Source organism: Mytilus trossulus, chromosome 1 (assembly GCF_036588685.1).
Source record: "Mytilus trossulus isolate FHL-02 chromosome 1, PNRI_Mtr1.1.1.hap1, whole genome shotgun sequence".
Classification (NCBI taxonomy): domain Eukaryota; kingdom Metazoa; phylum Mollusca; class Bivalvia; order Mytilida; family Mytilidae; genus Mytilus; species Mytilus trossulus.
The window spans coordinates 21,239,339-21,260,998 of record NC_086373.1 but is presented as its reverse complement, the minus strand read 5'-3'; the positions used below and the strand labels follow the sequence as shown (position 1 = coordinate 21,260,998).

Here is a 21,660-nt window from a genome sequence, read left to right as displayed (position 1 = left end):
TAGCAGAGTGACATTCAAACTCATAGCTCGAAAATAACTGACAACGAAAATGGTGGTTTGTCTACTCTTTTGTCGGGTTTTTGTCTCTTTGACACATTACTAATCTCCATTCTCAAATTTGATTTTATGTATAGTTAAAGTTTTTGAATGGTTTTCGCCATCATTTTTTTTAGAAACGTAAGCTTGCTTGTTGGGTATCTTGCATAACATCCGGGTTTGTTGCGTCGCTTAGAGCTCCTATGACGCTGATAGTTGCCAACTCATAACAAAGGACGTTTTGTTCGGACGGCATTTTTTTTTCAGTCGCGTTGTTTCGATTGCGGTAATGGATCCCTCACTCCGTCCGAACGTAGCTCCGGTAACTCTGAATCAAGATATAGTAAATTTGCTGAAATGTGGAATATGTTGGGAATATTACAACCTACCGACAGTTTTGCCTTGCGGTCATACATTCTGTCTCAAGTAAGTAACTATAACAAAAATACATATTATTCCCCTTTTACTAAGAATCAAAAGTGTTGGTTTGGATGTATTGATAGTGTGGCAAAATATTTAGATTTTAACATCACACTTTAACAATAAAGAATAAATCTAAACCTTTTCTTTTAAATCCCCTTAAGTTGAAGTACAATAAAACATGCAAAAACCAATATGCTTGATGATATCTCATAAATCATAGCAAGCAAACAAATTGAGAACATATAGGTTACATTATTTAAAAGTACATATGTAGAGGAACATTTTTGATTTAGAATGTGATCAGAAACTATACTCACTCCAGACCTCTCTGGTTGTAGTTAGTTGTCAAATACCTCAAAATCATCAGAACAGATATAAGAAGAGGTGTTATTGTGAGCCAAAATATGTTCCTGGGGAGAATTTTTTTCACAGACAATTTCTATATAATTTGTTCCATCTCTATGAAAGAAGTTCACCACTTTACCTAGTGAAATAAGTAATGGGTTGGTGTAATTTGTTCCTTTCCTAGTGAAAAAAAGTTCTGGGTTTGTGAGATTCGTTCCTTACCTGGTGAAATAAGTTCTGGATTTGAGAGATGTGTTCCTCACCTGGTAAAATAAGTTCCTCGTCTGTGAAATATATTCCACTGGTTAAACAAGTTATCTTATATACTGAGTACTTGTCATCAGTGATTTTAAAGTCATTATATAAAAAAAACATATATTATATTGATGATGTAATAAATAAAATGTGTAAACATCCAATTTGGATGCTGTGGAGTAAAGCAAAAGTTTAATAAAATACTCAATTAATAATACTAAAAAATAACACTTATGAACCAGGAAAGCCGGATTAGTTTGTAGAATAAGAAATATTAATAAAAGTCATTCCAAAAAAAAGTATTATAGTTAAAGATGAACATTTGTACTATTTTGAAAAGGACTAAGTGACTAATTAATTATATTAAAAGACATAAAGAAACCAAAGACATGCACACTCTTTTAAAACAGTGCCATGGCTTTAGCTAAGTACATGTATGAAACATGACAGATCAACAGGAAACAAGGAGGTTGAATACCACATAAATGATACAAATTATTATACATTATCATCGCTTTTATTTCTTATCTTCATCCTAGAGTCATGCCTTCTATTGAAAACGTACCCCATGCAAGCACAGTACAGCATCCATCTTGCAATATAATTTTTAAGTGTAACAAGAAAATATTTCCATGGGCAATATGTTAAAGGTGCTTATTTACTGTAAAATAGGTTCGAGCAGAACATATTCATTGATTTCTATAAAATACCTCCGTTAAAAACTAATATTAGAGGAACTTATTTCACTTTTTTTTAAATTTAAAACTGGAACAAAACTCACGGAGCTGTGATTTTTATTCCGGAACTTATATCACATTTGGTTAATAAAATAGCTCCGGAACAAATTTTAAAGTGCTGGAACATATTTACTGTGATATAAGTTCCGGTAGAACATATTTCCTATGAGATTTGTTCCGGCGGAACAAATGTCGCGTCGGAACATTTTTGTTGTTACATTATGAGTGCCAACGAGACGAGACACCTCTAAAACATCTACCGTATGCATGCCAAATAAGGATAACATTATAATTATCCGTGACAAAACAACATTTTGTTGAAGGAATCGTATGTACAATCAAAGACATATGTCTTGATATGTCTTTGATTGTACATACGATTCCTTCAACCAAATGTTGTTTTGTCACGGATAATTAAAATGTTATCTATATTTTTTTCTGTATATCAACCTTTCAATTATAAAGACAAATACAATGTAGTAGTATTTAAAATCGGAATCAAATTGTCACTTTCAAACCTCAATTGCCAAATATGTATACGTTTTACTCTCCAATTCTTTACCCACCCATTGATGATTCCCCAAATCTCCCATCTGCCATGGTTAAAGACAGTGTTTATAGTCTCACGTTTTACAAATGTTGTTGTAAGTTAGTGTTACAAATATTGTTATGAGTTAATTTTCTTATCCCAGGCATAGATTACTTTAGCCGTATTTGGCACAACTTTTTGGAATTTTGAATCCTCAATGCTCTTGTTTGACTTTATAAATATTTTGATGAGTCTAATGTAGACGAAACGCGCGTCTGTCGTACTTAATTATAATCCTGGTACCTTTGATAGCTATTTGAATCTTTTCCGTTCTAAGCTTAATAAATTTACATCTGCAAAAAAATGAAACACAAACCAAATTGTAAATCAATATTTCTATATAATTACATTATAATATGACGTCCTTATTATGCTTTGTAAACAAAGCCGTGTTCTAATGAGCATAAAAAATATGTTTGACACATGCGCACAAACTTACTGTGTATATTAACGTTATTTCAATCGTTATCCTTTTAAATCTATACATATAAGCAGCAAGCATAAACTTTTATTATATATTTTTATAAAACAACATATATTTACCCTGCTCGTAGTTTGTAAACTTATCAAATATGAAATGTAATGCACAGACTTCTCGGGGAGGATACGGGAAAAGCCAAACATTTTTACGGTATTTTCGTACGCTTCGACCTATAAAAATACTGTATTTGTCCTATTAGGGAGCTACCATTTGATTTTTATGGGGGGCTAGGATGAAAAATGTTGTCCTGCACTTTTTTTAGTTGTAATCTCTGTCCTGCCTTTTTATTTTTCACTCTATCCGGTCCTGCTTTTTTTTTAGTTTATCCTGACTTTTTTACATAAATTGTCATCCTGACTTTTTTTTTGCAAGTGCCTCATCCTGACTTTTTTTTCACTCAAAACTCCTGTCCTGCCTATTTTTTTCAAATTTCATCCTAGCCCTCCATAAAAAATCAAATGGTAGCTCCCTTAGAATCGAAATAATTCCTTCGTGTCATAGCGCTCAGTGTAAAAATGTGGTCAAATATAATGCCTACCCATGTTAAAATGAGCATAGAGCATGACACGAAGGAATTATTTCTTAATTAGATGTAAGTTTCATTATAATACGTTATTCTGATTGGCTAACTGCACATCACATGTTATTTACGGTAAACAATTGCATTAGACAATAAAATTTATCATGCATGATCACACGAGGTCCCACAATGAAGTGCACAGGTAAATTAAATAAAACTGGATAAAAATCGTGTTTTCATGATCCTAGCTAAAAAACGTAATTATAAGTATTGAATGCTTCTTTTTGTAACTGTATAGGATTGTGAAAGCGTTGACCGTGCGTTCATTTTTAGAATGAAGTGCAGAAATGTACTTACACCCCAATAAATTTACAAAAAGAGGCATTCAATTCTTAAATAAAACTGATATATTATCATTGGTTGTTGAAATAAAATTGTCAAGATCATAATACGACATAGCTGAATGATTTATGGACATCTTCAGGTATAAACCAAATAACGTTGAACTGACAGGTAATTTTGTAATTTATTACTTGAGTTTTAATCGAAAATCAAAAATGGAGGGCACGTTACAAAAATCAAAGTACTGAAGTACTGAACATCAGAGGACCTCAAATTATGTTGAATTATTGATTAATGACAGGTGTTTGTTTATATTATACCTGCCAGACAGATATGTTCACCTTACAAATAGCACAAATAATATAATTTGCTATCATATCTGAGATACTGACTTGATCTAGGAAACTGAACTTTGTGAATTATCAATGATAACGTGGTCAAATGAGAACTGTTAGATTGATATTATGTCCATATCGTTGCACACATACAAAAATCGTTAGCATATAACTTATAATAGAAGATCAACATAGCAAACATTTCATCGAGTAGCTATATAGTTACTCACTACACTATAAAAAAAAAGAGGTTCAAGATAATCATATTAAAACAGATAAATTGTAATATTGGGGCTTAAGATACCAGATGAACAGGAAACTCATAAATCGAAAATAAACTTACAATTCCATGACTAAAACTGAAAAAGACAGGCAGACAAATAAAAGTACACTAGAAACAACATAGACAACTAAAGACTGAGTGATCTCATGTGCTCTGGATGGGTAAGCAGATCCTGCTCTACAAATGACATGTATTAACAATGTTTGTACATGTAGTATCCAGGTCTTCTATTTTCTGAAACATTTAGCTTTTGGATCAATTTCTAATTAAATGGATGTTGACACATGCAGCAAGATTACTATTCCTTATTCTAGATGTTTGTTGCAGTCAACACAAACTCTTTAAATGTTCATAACTAGCTTCACTGAGTTATCTTGGTTTTATTGTAAAACAGTCAATCATTCATCCATTATATTTTTAAAAAAAAAATAAAAAAATCAGCAGCTATACATGTACATTGTAGGTTCTGTTTTCTAATTATTAACTGGTTCATTGTAAATATTACAATGTATTATATGTAGATAGCCATTCGCTAATGATGGTATTTTTGTTAATTGAATTTCACAACATCTGGATAGTTTTTCAACTGTTAGTCTTTTTTACTTTGTTCTGGATTTAATACTTTGGATACCACTGGTTTTAGCAATGAGAAAAATTTGCACCATACATATAGGTCTTTTTATCTTATACTATATTTAATAAGTCAACTATATTTGGTGCATGCAAATATTTTATGATCTATATGTCAGTCGCTCAGATTGAATTTGACCTTGACCTCATTTTCATGGTTCATTGCTCAGTGTTAAGTTTTTGTGTTTTGGTCCTTTATTTCAAAACTTTAAACAATAGATCAACTATATTTGTTGTATGGAAGAATTGTTAGTTGTACATAAGTGACTGACATGGGTCATCTCACCTTAACCTAATTTTCATGGTTCAGTGGTCAATTTTTAGATTTCTCGGTTAAAGACATTTCATCGTGTGCACTCTTGTTTTTTGTATGTGTCCCCTTTTATTCATATAGCTCACGTATTCATGTAGAGGTACTTTAATATCATTGGCCATACAATTTTATGTTTGTTAAATTGAGATTTCCTTGTGAGGGAAACCACCCACTCCCCCCTCCCAAACAACAATAATGATTTTTTTTTTATCATTTTTCATTTTGGGAAGTATACTTGATCTGATGTCGCTTTTAAGAGCTAGTATGATGCTGCTATTTTTTTGTACAATCACAATATGTCTGCATGTATAACATTTCTCTAAATTTGACAGATGTATCCAGGAAATAGGAAAACACAAGGTGAACAATGTAAACACAACAAAGGGAGGAGTAGACCTATCTATAGATTGTCCGAATTGTCGTCTAAAAGTGCCGATTTCAGACATCCAGCGCATGAAGAATGGAGTACACGTGAATTATGTTTTGTCGTCCATTGTTGAGACCATATTGCAGTTAAAGACATCGTTTAAGGTAATTGATCATCAGTCTTTTCCTTTACCTAAAACAATCGAATATCATCAATCCGGCTTCAAGTTGAGATACCGTCATGAAATAACGCGTTTATTTCGTTGTGCACCTTTACCATCTAAGCACAAGAAATTACACGCAGTACTCCACGACTGAGGGTCGCAATGGGGGTACAGAAATGGCAAAATGACGTTAAATTTTGGTGCATGACTATAAAATGTATCCTTTTTTGTAGGGGATAAAATCTTGACAAATCACAGTTATTTTTTCCCCCAAAATAACGCTTACGATAATTATTTGAGACTTATGCCGAATTACGGTAGGGATATTTTGACGAATCACGGTATTAAAAGCATTTGAAACATTTGAAATGCAAAACAACGACCTGATTTACAACAAAACAATAAACGAAAAACATACAACAAAAAACGACAACTATTGCATTGCAAGCTCCAAACTGGGGTCAGGCACATACAGATGTGGTAGGGTTAAAGATGTGTGTGAGCACTTGATACTTCCACCAAAAAAATGCTTAAACCATAAGATTGGCACGAAACAACTTATATAAATTCAAAACACACAAAGTATCGACATAAGAGTACGTGCAGTTACTGAAAACTAGTCCAAAATCAATACCAATAAACACATAGATCATATTCTCCTAGACTAAGCATTAATTGGTACACATCCAAAGGATTTATTGCTAGGACGTCAGAAACAGCCTGACTATGTCAAACTATAAGTACATCATATCCACTGGATGTAGGACCATAAATATTTATTTATGTTTTAATTTATCAAAACAATATTAATGCTGATACCGATTAAATCATATTTAAAGATCTCACTACAGTGTTAAAATCCTAAACACACGCTGAAATGAGGCAAATTGACGGTATTCAATATAACTTATTTTTAGAAAATCGCACTCAAAAATACACAAAATTCAATATATATTATGATTGTCTTGCTATATCCTTTTGTGTTAACGCGACGTTATTAACATGGATTTAACAGTTAATTATTTTTTAAACATTATCATGCCAGGTTGATGCAGCAACTAATACAGATTCCGAAGCATGTTTTGAAAACAGAATAAACGAAATACAGAAAAATTTGGATGGAATTTTCACAGCAGTAGATAAACGGAAGTCGGTCGTGAATGATGCACGAACACAAATCGATGAACTACGATGTAAAGCGATAAGCAGAGCAGCAACGGCAGCAGCAACGGCAGCAGCAACAAAGAGACAAAATGCTGGTAACCAGAACAATGTAGATCCCAACAGGAATACAGTTTCCGATAATAGTATGCAGACAACGTGGGCTTCGCGTCTTTTCCTTCCTGTGGGGTATCCGACGCAAGACAACGTGAACAATTACCCACCAAATTACGCGAGCGATTTAACCGATATAGACCCAGCGATTTTATCCGTGAGAACGACAAGGACCGATCATTCGATGAATGGCCATTTTTACCCGTTATCGATGCTGTAGAGAGATTTACGTTTTTATAAACATTTACCGACGATATTTAGAAAAGACTTTTTTGTTTATCTACATTTATTATACCGACGAAGATTTATTAAATATTTTATTGCTATAAAGTTGACCTTTTTTTTTTGCAGTCTCAAAGTACTGCAACACAATTTGATCGATGATCATCGAAGAATGATCAGTTTTACTTTAATTTTACAATCTAATATGACACACAATACATAAAATGATTCGTGTTGAGATCGAAAATATCTTCAAAAACAAGATACAAATGAAAAGTTTCTTGATAGCGGACAAAGTTCAAGCAAACAACATATAGAATCATATTCAAAACAGTGTGGTCCTGGCCATTGATTGACGACCTGAATTATTCCATTGACTGGGACATATTAGGTGAACCTTTGTCTGTAACGACCATTGCTCACTTCTTACTTATTATAGGATTTAAACTGTGGGGTCACCAAAGGTTCTTAACGCCTTTAATAATATAATAATTCGAAAACTATTCAGGAATAACTGATTTATATCATTGATATAAATCAACACATCGTATTATTCCGGATTCGTTTTTCGAATTGCTATTTTTAGGTGTTGAGAACCTTTGGTGACCCCACAGATTCAGTGTCTTTAACAAGTACAGTGAGCCGTGATTGTTACCGACAAACGTTCACATAATCTGTCCCAGTCAATGGGATAATTTAGGTCGTCAATCAATGGCCAGGACCACACTGTTTTGAATATGATTCTATTTGGTATCATTGTCAATGAAACAAATAACAACGATGTCTGTATAAAGTATGATTGCCAATGAAACTATTCATCAAAGGTTGGACGAAAAGAACATGGAACAATAACAGTTTTTTTTTTTTTTTTTTTTTTTTGTTGTTGCATTTTTGGCCAAAACTTTCAGTCTAGTAGTTGATTTGATGTAGGATGACATTTTCTTTATGTCTGTTCTACAAAGAGGAACCTGGTAACATCCAGTACGAGTTGTTCTTGATGCTCTGTTAATTGGAATTAGCCTAGATGTTGCATCTTATTATCTATGTTGACTAGACCATTGGTGATTTTGTACATCATACACATCCTTGCTTTGGATCTTCTCTCTTCTAATTGTTGTTACTTCAGTTGTTTTATTATGGCTTCTACTGATAGTGTGTTACGATATTTGTTAAAAAAATACAGTTTTAAATGACAAGACTATTTGATCAACAAATTGCAAGTACTTATTTAATGATTATAATATTGAAGAAGATAATTATAATACAAAAATATAAAATAAAAAATAAATAATTAACAATAGAATAGTCATAAAACAGATGCATCGTCCTGTTCGTATCCTCCTACACAATATCTTGTCGTTGTTTTATCTGACCTGAAAAGTAAAAGTCATCATATTTTATTGTCCTCAAACATGCTACCGAATCTAATCAAAGCCTTCGTTTAGTATTCAAAAATCATTGTAAATATTGTTTGTTAATATGCGCTTACATTACCAGCTAGCTATCTCTTTTCATCAGAAATTATTTTACCAAGTAATGAATATAACAGTTGTTTTACAAGGTTTCCGTTTGCTGATGTATTCGAGCGTTTCTCTTTGTCAGGTTTTATTGACTTCCCTGTTTGGAATTTATTTTTGTGGTATCCATGTATAAAAAAAGACTTCCTTAAAAAAATTCTAATGTCTTCATACAGAATATTTGAATTATGGTGTTTAAACTACACAAAAATAATAAATGTAACTATACTAAACTCATTAGCATGTTCCTGCGACACACCCTCCATTTTCAAAATGAGTTCCTGCAGCACACGGCATGTGGTATTTCTGTCCAGCTACACACCAGTAGTATTTGGTGCACTCTTTAGGATCAGCAAAGTAACCGGTATGTCCTCCACAGACAAACTCCTCTGTGGATGGGAAAATATGTATCAAAATTCAGTTATATAATGCTGATTGCTCATGCTGTCTACCTGACTGAAATTCAGGATTTTTTGGATTTGTTAAAAGTTTCTGTTTGTGAAATGATTCATAACTGATAATTGATTTAGTCTAAAATAATACAGAACTATAAACTTTAGATTGACTGAGATAAACTTTATATGTGGAAGATTTAAAAAAAAAATTGAAAAAAAATTGAAATTTGTTTCTTTTTTATGAACATTTTTCATTTTGGCTGTAAAGGACATGTTTGAAATGTAAAAGAGCCCTAAGTTTTTGAATTGTTTGTCAGTTAAATTGAATTCTCTGGTAGATTCTTGCCAGAATGTAGTTTGGTCCTTTCCTATTGTCGTTCCATGAAAATCAAACAAAACATAAATCGACAGTATGCAAATGAATATCAATAAATCTGTTCTCATATTTCTGGTTTTAAAAATGCGGAGTCGGCAGGCAACTGTTTGAAATTTAAGCAAAGAAGGTAGCTGTTTGAAAATTAAGTTGTTATCTGACCAAAATTAATTTTCTTTATTGCATTTGAATGTTCCAAAATCTAATACAGAAAATATATCCATACATATGTATTACCTATCACTGACTCATTTGTATCATCTTCCGCATCAGCAGCGCCATCATCTGGATTATTTACATTACAAAGTTCTACATTTACTGCATGGTCACAGTTTCCAATTACTTCATTCCAAGCTAAACCATTACTGCACGACATCTCGTTTGGTGTAGTGCCAACACACTGATAAAACTTGTGACAATCAGTTGGATGTGAAAGATGTTGTCCGTGAAATTGACACGATACTCCTTCATCTTAAATGAAACATAATTACTTAAAAGAGGGGCAAATGGTACCAGAGGGACATAAATCGAAAATAAACTGACAACGCCGTGGCTAAAATAGAAAAAGACAGACAAACAACAGTACACAAAACACAACATTGAAAATTAATGACTAAGCAACACGAACCCTTGATATCAAAACTTTAGGGGATTTCAAGTGCTTTGGAATGACAAGCAGATCCTGTAAGTAATGCAAGTACCCGTGAATAATGATAAATCATCAAACTTCATGATGACATTTTCTCATTTCAACGGAAATAAACGGATTCTGTAAAGAAATATGACATGTTCCGAGGACATCACCAGCAATGAAGTCAGTATTTCGTTACTAGCATAAAAAAATGATTATCGTTTGATTGACATAGGCTTTTTAAAAGTTTTGTAAATTATTTTAAATCAAGGAAAGATTTTACTTAGTCTGGATTTGGCTATGCTTCGGGTTTTCAAACATATGTTTTATAAAGTATTTTATATAGTACCATTTGGTTCTGTTGCCAGACATGTGCTACCTGCTGTAGGAAATGCGCATGTCTTCTGGTCATTGTTCCATTCTGTACCATCACTACAACTCGCCACAGTTACTACTCCATTTAAGCAGTTCAAATACTTTGTGCACTGCTGTAAATGGGCAGTGAAAGTGTGTCCTTGTCCCAGTTCAGAACAAATAGTTTCTGAAAAATAAACAAAAGATTGAAATATGTGCTAATGTTATCAACGAAGCATTTGTTACCGTATTTTCTTTTTCTATCAAATTTCCATCAATTTCTTTCGAAATAATGTTTCAGATCATGCCTTGGAAAATATATGTTAAAAGTGATTTTCAAACTCTCATACAGCAAAATATTAATAATTCCATTAAGTTTTTACCTGGACATTTGTCCATGTCACAGTCTTTGCTCACAGTCTCGGTTTTTTCTCCTTCACATACTTTCCCACCATACTGAGGTTCCGGATTGGTACATGTTCGGTCATGTGACTTCGTCTGTATTCCCATGCCACATGTTACAGAACATGAACTCCATTCTGTGAAAGGTCCATAGTCGGACCATCCACCGTCAACTAAAGAAGAAAGAAAAAGAGTTGGAATGTGCAATAGTAATATATGATTGACGCTTACTACAACATTTTTTTGTATTTATTTGACAAAATTCTGGTTCATCTTATTCAAATTTTCTTTGGGGAAAAGGTGTGGTGCTGTTTTGCTAAAACAAATTTTGAAATATATTAAGACATAAACCTTACTTGGACATTCCCTCAGTTTACACTGTCGACTTTCTGTTGCGGCTAACTCTCCGTCACAATCTTTACCATCATATGCTGGTGATGGGTTGGTGCATGTTCTTGTTTTTACTCCTGATTCTGTTCCAAAGTCACAAGTAGTTGAACATTCACCGCCCCATGTGATAGGAGAGTATTCACTCCAGCTGCCATCAACTTAAATAGAAAATAAAAATGCAAAAAAAACTCCAAAAGTAGCAAAGTTTAAGGCAGGGGATATATATTTTAAAATGCATGTTTTTGGTTAACTCTAAAAACCAGCTTACCTGGACATTCTCTCAGTTTACACTGTCGACTTTCTGTAGCAGATAACTCTCCGTCACAATCTTTACCATCATATGCTGGTGATGGGTTGGTGCATGTTCTTGTTTTTACACCTGATTCTGTTCCAAAGTCACAAGTAGTTGAACATTCACCTTTCCATGTGACAGGAGAGTATTCAGTCCATCCGCCATCAACTTCAACATATAAAAATACGCTGCTTAATTAAATATGAATTGTCATAAAAACAGCGAATGAATAAGATATAACATATAACAATATGTATATGTTAAAATGTTTGCGATTTCCTTTTCTGTTCTATCATTGATGAAAGTAAAATAGTGAAATAATAATTCGCTTTTAGCAGCCAGTGTTGTTCAATTTTGTCAAAATAAGCTCAGAAACATCGATGATGTCAAATAATTCACTTGCAAGTGAATAATAGGACTACATTGAATCGTAATTATGTGAACTTCAATCTAACCCCTGGGCTAGAGATGTAGTATGCATGAATTATGCGTGTTCAGTTATTAAAAGGAAAACAATGTCGACAATGAAAGTGAAACAAATGTAAATCATTTGGTTAACTGATTCAATACACCCAGACCCCAAGAAGTCCAATTGCACTAGTTTTCTATCTATTTATATATAGTAATCTATACAAATTAATTAGTGTAGCCAGCACGCGTCTCGTTCTATGTGTACATCAAGCTTCTTTGTGTGTCATCTTACTATTTGAAGGAGAAACACCTCCTAGATATGAATGAGATTGTTTTTTTTTCTGTCTTGGAAATTGCTTAATTTCTATCTACATGAATTTAAAACAATCAAATATTTTATATACACTCTTCGTGAATGCACGCCTTAAATGAGACGCGTGCTGGGGTCTCGTTCTATTTTTCCGAAGTTTCAATCTAAATTTTAAGTGTTGAAGGAATAGCTCACTTGGACATTCCTTAGCTTTGCACTGTCGATTCTCTGTAGCCGTAGACTCTCCGACACATGGTTTACCACCAAAAGCTGGCTCTGGCTTTGTGCATGTTCTGGTTTTTACTCCTGATTCTGTTCCGAAGTCACAAGTCGTAGAACATTTACCACTCCACGTGACTACTGAGTAATCAGTCCAACCTCCAGCAACTAAAATTAATATACATGTACTTTGATATTCAAAATATTCTAAAGGATTTTAACAAAAAAAGTACCTATTGATCTCTGTAATAATTCAGACAATTCTCAAGGAAGACAAATATTGGGTTTCACTTATTGTCTGAATAGAAATTGTATTTACAGATTAAAATACAAACTATATATGTGAAGGCATAACAATGTTATTCAATTCTCAATTATATTTTCTATATAATTTCATCAAAGCAAGTATATACATGTATATATTTCATTTTGATAAGTTTGCTTCATGCGTCAAAATCAGAAATTTTACATTCCTTGAAAAGAGTTTGGAAAAATTACTACGAAAAATATAAATAAAACGATAATTCTAAAACATAAAATAACAGTAATTTTCTGAGTGTAAGGAAAACAAAGAAGTTTCGACATGCTTTAACTGGTAAAAATAGAAATTAAAGAACTTGTGTTAAGATAACGGTTGTTATTCGAAGTTAAATAAGAAAATCATGTTTAATTCTTACTGGGACATTCTTTAAGTTGACACTGCCGTTTTTCCGTAGATGAGGAATCTCCTTTACATGGGTTGCCACCATAAGCTGGTGTCGGATTAGAACAGGTTCTTGTTTTTATTCCTGTTTCTACTCCAACGCCACAAGTTGTTGAACAGTCATTTTTCCATGATACTGTAGAATAATCGCTCCATTGTCCATCAACTGTTATAAATATTGTGTGGATTATAAATTAAAAGCACAGGATTGAAAGAAAAAAAACAAAGAAAATCTACGGAAGGCGAAATTATACTAAACGTGTGAAACAAATGAAAAAACAAAACCACCTTAACAGAAATTAAAAACTGCTGAAAACATTTCTTGAAAGACTTTCTGGTTTGAATCAGTTTATAATTTGTTAAAAGTTATAGTGATAGAGAGATCAAAGCAAATAACGATAAAATAATAAAACCAATTGAATTATGGATCGAAACACATTTTACAATTTTTCTAAGAAAAGCTTTTTATAAATGACCTTATATTTTAAATTACAAAATACTACGTAAACAAAAGTGGAGGAAATTCTTAACAGAGGAAAAAATGGCAAGAAAAACGAAGGAAGACTTACTTGGGCATTCCTTTATCTTACAACTACGAGTTGCTTTTTCTGTTGCTGCACCAGAACAGGTTTTTCCTCCATATGCTGGGGTAGGATTGGAACATGATCTCGTTCTATATCCCGATTCTACACCTACACCACATGCTGCTGAACAATCGTTGTTCCATATATATTTAGAGAAAGATGTCCATCCACCATTAACTAAAATATATATTTTCTTAATTGCTATCGTATGTGATGTTTTTAAAAAATAAAAGTAATGATAAAACAGTTCATATACAATGTTTTTGAAGTAAATGTGGTGGATTGAGTGAAAAACAAGCATGCTCATCGGCAATGTTTTTGAATGAAACAAATAATGTACTTCATAAACCAGGTTTAAGTATAAAAACAGAGTGTATGTTATGTTGACAAGATTTAAGAACTGTATGTACCACCCAGTTTTAGAATAAACTTCTAAAACTAGTACACTGGATTAAACATACAACGTGAGCTCCTGAAGTCAGGTTCAGTTAATACGCAATTTGAAGGGGAAAACAACACGTTTGAAATGAGTAATATATATATGAGAATCAGAATAAAATAATCAAATAAATTAGAAACAACGAGTAAATGATAAAGAAACACAAATCGAACCATCACAAATGCAAAAATAAAAGGGACTTTATTCCCTCCAGAATTTGTACAAATGTAAACTTTATAGCTTACTTGGACATTCTATGATTTTACATGATCGATGCTGTGTTTGTGTACTAGAACCAGAGCAACTGCTGCCGCCGTATTGAGGAGCTGGATTTGTACAAGTTCTGGTTTTGTATCCTGTTTCTATTCCTGATCCACATGTTGTTGAACAATCATTACGCCATGTGATTTTCGTTGACCAGCCACTCCATCCTCCATTTACTGCAATTGAATTGGTCAGTTAAATATTCTACTGAATAACGGTCTACACATTATTCATTAAAGACATACATAACTGTCGTTAAGTAATGATATATGCATTATATAAAAAAAAAAGAAGATGTGGTATGATTGCCAATGAGACAACTATCCACAAAAGACTAAAATGACACAGACATTAACAACTATCGGTCACCGTACGGCCTTCAACAATGAGCAAAGCCCATACCGTATAGTCAGCTATAAGATAAGACAATGTAAAACAATTCAAACGAGAAAACTAACGGCCTTATTTATGTAAAAAAAATAAACGAAAAACAAATACAAACGGCAACCAAACTTACTCAATAAGGATATTCCATACACTTCTCAATAACAGATTACTCAATAATGGTATGTATAACCCCGTGAACTTGCGGCATGAGTCCGTGAAGTTCGGCACGGGTTACATTAAAGTCTGTAGGTCTATAATCGACACTATGGCTGCTTTAAACGCAAGACCGTATAAAAATATATACAAATTTATTCACACAAGTTTACAGTTCGAAAGCTAGGGGAAGACTGCCCCAGCAACAGTTTACAAAACATAAATTAAGTCAAAGATAAGGGTATTAAAACATTATAAAAGGTTCTCATAAAATATAAATATAATTGTCCAATCTTATGTAATAATAAGCTGATCATTGTCCTCCGGCTTAACTTTATAAAATAGCGATAATTGCTTCTTTTGAAGTTGAGTGTAAGTTTAGCACTTTTGACAGCCATCGGATTAAGTTGTAAAATAGTAAATCTATAATCTCTTTGGATATTTGAAATAAGAAACATTATATTTCAGAATAAAGAAACATTTAAAACGAAAACTTATATAAATATTCAAAACGAGAGTTCATATAACTATTCAAGACGAGAGTTCATATACATATTCAATTCAAAACGAGAGTTCCTGAAAAGCACTTTGCAAATTATAGTAAAAGATCCCATTGTCACTTTTCTTCCGGTTATATTCTCCACTACTTCCCCGAAGTGCTCGTCCCGAGCACAAATTGCTACATTTCGTATTTGGGTTTGTAATGTTATTTCATCTATGGGTAATTCGTCTTGGGATAAATCGTCTTTTGGGTAATTCGTCTTTGGGTAATTCGTCTATGGGTGATTCGTCTATGGGTAATTCGTCTATGGGTAATTCATCTATGGGTAATTCGTCTTTGGGTAATTCGTCTATGGGTGATTCGTCTATGGGTAATTCCTCTTTCTGGTTGCTGAAAGTGTGTACATACTGAAAACATCACGAACATAGAAAATGCACATATATTGGACCTTTTCATAATATACAAAGGGGGTTATGAGGAGGGGGACATCACATTACTTAAATACTCTGAGGAGAGTGACTACTGACATAAATATACTAATATTCTGGGGAGGGGGAACTACTGACATAACGCTCTGATGTGCGGGACTTCTGATATAAATATACTAAAACACTCTGAGTATCATGGGGACTCCTGACATAAATATAATAACGCTCTGAGGAGCGGGACTCCTGATATAAGTATACTAACTCTGAGGAGGGGGACTACTGACATAAGTTTACTGTACTCTGAATAGGGGGACTTCTGACATAAGTATATTCTACTCTGAGGAGGGGGACTTCTGACATAAGTATACTATACTCTGAGGAGGGGAAGTACTGACATAAGTAAACTAACGCTTTGAGGAGCGGGACTCCTGATCTAAATATACTAAAACACTCTGAGTATAGGGGGACTCCTGACATACATATACTAAAATGTCTATTTCAACTTAACAACTCAAAAGAGCATGACTCCATTATATGTATAGATCTATAAAACAAATTGCGGCTGCTTTTACTATAATCATAAAAGTAGGACTAAATATTCAAAGAATTGGAGGAAAATAAAAAGGAGTTGGCAATAATTAGCATTGGCCCGTTTATGATTCCAACAAAACTACACTATACTGGAAGGTTTTCGAAAACACTATCAAGAATTCAAACGGATTATTAGATTATCAGTGGCTATATTTGTACCTTGTAAGCAGGTTTGGATCAAACAAAATATTTAGTAATGCATTTTCTGACATGTAGTATACAGGTCGTCACTCCTGTACACCCAACGGAAACAAGACCACAAGACAAATGACGAGTCCATCTTGCATTCTTGTTTCGCACCAAAATTGTATTATAAAATGATTTTGTTACACCACCGATATTCCATTGATGAACAAGCTCAAACGTGTAAATTTACCTACTTATAGCATGTTGTATTAAATGATACAATAACGACAACTAAAACAATAATTGTGGTTATTTCAGTATACTAAAGTCAGTGATCCTTGTTCAAAGTTACAACCTTCACTTGTGTAAAACACTAGGTTCTATGATACAACAAAGATACACAGACTTTAGCTTGATTTATGGAGGTGTTCTTACTACCAGTGGCAAATATCTCCAAAAAAAAAGTGGTGATTCATCTTAGAATAATGAAATTGGTTCTTAATAAATTCTAAATGTAAAAATGAAAATCGAAAACAGAACCTATTTTTACATTTATTGAACAATCGGCCCTTGAACAGTTTGTAATTGCAAACAGATTAAAAATATTTGGATTGGGAAACTTTTTCTAGACTTCATAACCTGTCTTTGGTTTATGTATATGCATGACTTGTGGAACTCAGCACTACTATGATAAAACATGGATTTTCTATTCAAATGTTATATATTTAGGGGCGGTTCTAGATTAAAGATATTAAAATAATAGGGGTAATGTAAAAATGTGCATTCTCAAAATGTTCGTAAATATGACAGCATTTACCACACTTACCATCACTTCTGGGTTGTGTTTGTGGTTTAGGGTTTTCTTGATAGCACTGTTGATTTTGACTGGTTTTGGCTCCGATCTTATCTGAATGGTAATGTCTGCTAGCAAAGCACATGGAGCAACATACTCTGGTCTAAGTCCACGATATGTAAACCGCTCCATCATTGCCGTTGTTACAACTAGAAAACACAGTCTGCATTTTCGGTTTTGAATGCTTTAAAATGTTCCATTTTCAGTAATTCCATTCCATTTTTAAATTTCGTATACTGGAACTAGTTCAGTAGTAAAACACTCGCTTGGCTGCTTAAGGTTACGGTAATCGATGAGTCCTTCCCAATTATAGCCCCGTGAACTTGCGGCATGAGTCCGTGAAGTTCGGCACGGGTTACATTAAAGTCTGTAGGTCTATAATCGACACTATGGCTGCTTTAAACGCAAGACCGTATAAAAATATATACAAATTTATTCACACAAGTTTACAGTTCGAAAGCTAGGGGAAGACTGCCCCAGCAACAGTTTACAAAACATAAATTAAGTCAAAGATAAGGGTATTAAAACATTATAAAAGGTTCTCATAAAATATAAATATAATTGTCCAATCTTATGTAATAATAAGCTGATCATTGTCCTCCGGCTTAACTTTATAAAATAGCGATAATTGCTTCTTTTAAAGTTGAGTGTAAGTTTAGCACTTTTGACAGCCATCGGATTAAGTTGTAAAATAGTAAATCTATAATCTCTTTGGATATTTGAAATAAGAAACATTATATTTCAGAATAAAGAAACATTTAAAACGAAAACTTATATAAATATTCAAAACGAGAGTTCATATAACTATTCAAGACGAGAGTTCATATACATATTCAATTCAAAACGAGAGTTCCTGAAAAGCACTTTGCAAATTATAGTAAAAGATCCCATTGTCACTTTTCTTCCGGTTATATATGCACTACTCGGTATATGCACAATTCAATAATGATATACGCGTATACAATATTAATAATATTAAGTTACACAGTGTGCTAGTCATCTAATACGGTTTTTATGGGGGTCCGAAAAGACCATACCAGGTGAGAGATTGCATGGCATTTAGACTAGTGGCATATCAAAGTAATCAAGTCTTCAATATTTCATTGGTCTATTCAAAAACAAATGTCAACCGTGAATAACAGCTTGTTAGCTTCGAATGTGTTTTTTTGGAGTCGTTTCAGTCGTTCATTTTCAATTTCTTCATCTGGTTTTTTTCTTCTATATATGTATATAGTGATTATACTATAGTACAATGTATGTTATATATATGTGACCCGCCATGACATTTGCAGGCTTATGGAGGTAGAACGTCATTGTTAGAAAAATTATAAACATGATAAATATCGAGATTCAATGAAATACGTATGTGTGAAGAAAAGATAAACACTTTCGTTGGCTTCTTTTTTGCGGACGCCGAACTATACATCATATATAAGTTTTGAAGAAGTTTTACTTTATCGTGTGAAGTGAAAAATATTTGAATCTACATTTTAAATTGATACAAAAAAAATCTAATTTCTGCTTTATAGATTTCCTTTCATAAATGAAGTCTGAAATATATCCATAATAAATGCACCGTATCAAATGCATATAAGAGAACACATACTTATAAACTGTTACGCGTCGCTTACTATGTATAGAGACATGCATAATAAATCTAAATTAAAAAAAGGAATTCTTAAAGCTTACTTTGATAAATTTTAAACTAACTTCATTTCAACAAGTTTAAATTAAATGTTCTAAAATAGAGCTACAAACAAACAAATACTGCTCTGCTCTAAAGTGTTTCTTTCATAAATGAAGCATAATAAATGCACCGTATCAAATTAATATATGATAACACCTACTTATAAACTGTTACGCGTCGCTCACTATGTATAGAGACATGCATAATAAATCTAAATTAAAAAAAAAGGAATTCTTAAAGCTTACTTTGACAAATTTCAAACTAACTTCATTTCAACAAGTTTAAATTACATGTTCTAAAATAGAGCTAAGAATTGTTTGCATTGCAGTAAATTTAAGTCTTTGAAATTTTATTCAAATACGCTATTCAACATCACTAAAAGCCGATAAATACAATAATTTTGTGTTTTATAAATTAGTGGCTTCAATAAATAAAAGTCGTCATAGAACAGTCTCATTTTCATACCGGTATTCGAAATGACTCGTTTCATTGCTATTACAACAAATATGTCATAATAACATGACAGAGAGTTTTGTTTCGGAATATTTTAGATAAATATAAAAAAAATCAAATTTTAGACAATGTACCCAACTAAGCCAGGAAATGGCTAGTCACATATAGTTAACGGCGATATTCTCACAATGACGTTTTACCTCCATAAGCCTGGATATGTCGTGGCTGGTCACATATATGGATTGAACTTTATTTAGGAAACATTTTCAACACTTCATAGTACTTACCTGAACACTTGCATGAATATGATTTTTGTCTGGTTGAAGTTCTGAAAATAAAAAATTAAAAAAAAATGTGTTTTTATTGATTCCTAATTGCCTTTTTAATAGAATCCTTTTCATAACAGACGGGACATGACCATTTTTTGGCGCGCTCAGGTTATCAATTGACTGGGTCAGATTAGGTGAACGTTCGTCTGTAACGCACAGTTGTCATATCGTACGTGTTGTTTCTTCTCGGGCACCTGCATGTACTTTACTCTTTTATTCTATTCAAATCCCCGATTGAAGGTCTCATATAACCTCCTTGGACAGACTGAGTTTACTACTTACATAAGTATTGCGGTTGCCCACGCTTTTATGAAAATGATTCTATTTGTTAATTTTGCATGATAGAAGGCAAGGATTTTACCTTGTATTTTCATCTTCTCAATTCAAACACGAAGGAATTTACCTAGTACGAGCACATCTTCTCCATCCAAACATCATGGAAAAAGTGAAATCACAAAAATACTGAACTCCCAGGGAAATTCAAAACGGAAAGTCCCTAATCAAATGACAAAATCACAAGCTCAAACACATCAAACGAATGGATAACAAATTATTTTGACAACGATGCATAAACAACAAAAAAACCAGACATAATAGATAAAAATGTAAAAATACAGCGGTCAACATTGTGTTATGATCTTAATCAGGGACTAACCTTGTTTTGGTACATCTACTCCACCCAAACATACCACAGCTTGAGTAATATTTTGACAAGTATTCTTCTGTCGTGTAACACGTCTGACATCCTCTGGAAAATCATCAATAATACAATTATGTATGGCATATAGGCAAAATGTTCTGTATTACTACATTTTGACAATTATAATTACTGCATTACTACATTGTAATTGTTATATTACTACATTACTTCAATGTAATAGTTATATTACTACATTACTACATTGTAATAGTTATATTACTGCATTACAACATTGTGAAAGAGGGACGAAAGATACCAAAGGGACAGTCAAACTCGTAAATCTAAAACAAACTGACAACGCCATGGCTAAAAATGAAAAAGACAAACAGAAAAACAATAGTACACATGACACAACATAGAAAACTAAAGAATAAACAACACGAACCCCACCAAAAACTAGGGGTGATCTCAGGTGCTCCGGAAGAGTAAGCAGATCCTGCTCCACATGCGGCACCCGACGTGTTGCTTATGTGATTACAAATCCGGTAAATTGTCTAATTCGGTAGGTCAAATTCATGAAAGGGAAGGGGATTGTAGTTACGACGAAAGGAACATATCCGATATTATTTGTGAAACGGTTATTCCATAACGGTCAACCAACTCGTGATGGCGTCCGTAAAATTTACGAAGGGATGATTTCAACTTCACCATTTGGAACTCTTGGTTTAATAGCTTCCTTGTGAAAGTTACATTACAACATTGCTATCGTTGTATTACCGTATTACTACATTGTCATCGTTAAACTACAATATTATTCCATTGTAATAGTTCAATTACCTAGATATTAAAGGATTTCAGACAATCATACGGAATCCGGTTAATATCAAGGTGAAGTTTTATTTTCGACTTAG

The 21,660-nt window shown here is 33.0% G+C and overlaps 2 protein-coding genes across 2 annotated transcripts in view; one reads left to right on the top strand and one right to left on the bottom strand.

The window, feature by feature from the left end:
* Positions 1-222: 222 nt before the first annotated feature.
* LOC134707016 (uncharacterized) lies at positions 223-7,416 on the top strand. Its single transcript, XM_063566484.1, has 3 exons — positions 223-462; positions 5,622-5,820; positions 6,865-7,416. Exons 1-3 carry the CDS (start codon positions 326-328, stop codon positions 7,312-7,314), a joined length of 786 nt encoding a protein of 261 aa, XP_063422554.1. The 5' UTR covers positions 223-325; the 3' UTR covers positions 7,315-7,416.
* A 1,206-nt stretch (positions 7,417-8,622) lies between these two features.
* The window catches only part of LOC134704816 (coadhesin-like), a 28,082-nt gene continuing 15,044 nt past the window's right edge, over positions 8,623-21,660 (bottom strand). Inside the window, exons 3-15 of the mRNA XM_063563631.1 lie at positions 20,765-20,857; positions 20,068-20,108; positions 14,582-14,776; positions 13,883-14,074; positions 13,288-13,479; positions 12,587-12,778; positions 11,647-11,838; positions 11,345-11,536; positions 10,970-11,161; positions 10,582-10,773; positions 9,839-10,072; positions 9,093-9,222; positions 8,623-8,689 (exon numbers count right to left, since the gene is read on the bottom strand). Of these exons, the coding sequence (XP_063419701.1) occupies positions 8,623-8,689; positions 9,093-9,222; positions 9,839-10,072; positions 10,582-10,773; positions 10,970-11,161; positions 11,345-11,536; positions 11,647-11,838; positions 12,587-12,778; positions 13,288-13,479; positions 13,883-14,074; positions 14,582-14,776; positions 20,068-20,108; positions 20,765-20,796 (2,043 nt within the window). The 5' untranslated portion in view covers positions 20,797-20,857. The remainder of the gene's footprint in view (positions 8,690-9,092; positions 9,223-9,838; positions 10,073-10,581; positions 10,774-10,969; positions 11,162-11,344; positions 11,537-11,646; positions 11,839-12,586; positions 12,779-13,287; positions 13,480-13,882; positions 14,075-14,581; positions 14,777-20,067; positions 20,109-20,764; positions 20,858-21,660) is intronic.

What these genes read in the sequence shown, in the direction of transcription:
- LOC134707016 (XM_063566484.1), top strand. Translation starts at nt 326, where the DNA reads ATGGATCCCTCACTCCGTCCGAACGTAGCTCCGGTAACTCTGAATCAA. An exon ending in GGTCATACATTCTGTCTCAA is followed by an intron (nt 463 to 5,621) that starts GTAAGTAACTAT and finishes TAAATTTGACAG; the next exon opens with ATGTATCCAGGAAATAGGAA. An exon ending in AGTTAAAGACATCGTTTAAG is followed by an intron (nt 5,821 to 6,864) that starts GTAATTGATCAT and finishes TTATCATGCCAG; the next exon opens with GTTGATGCAGCAACTAATAC.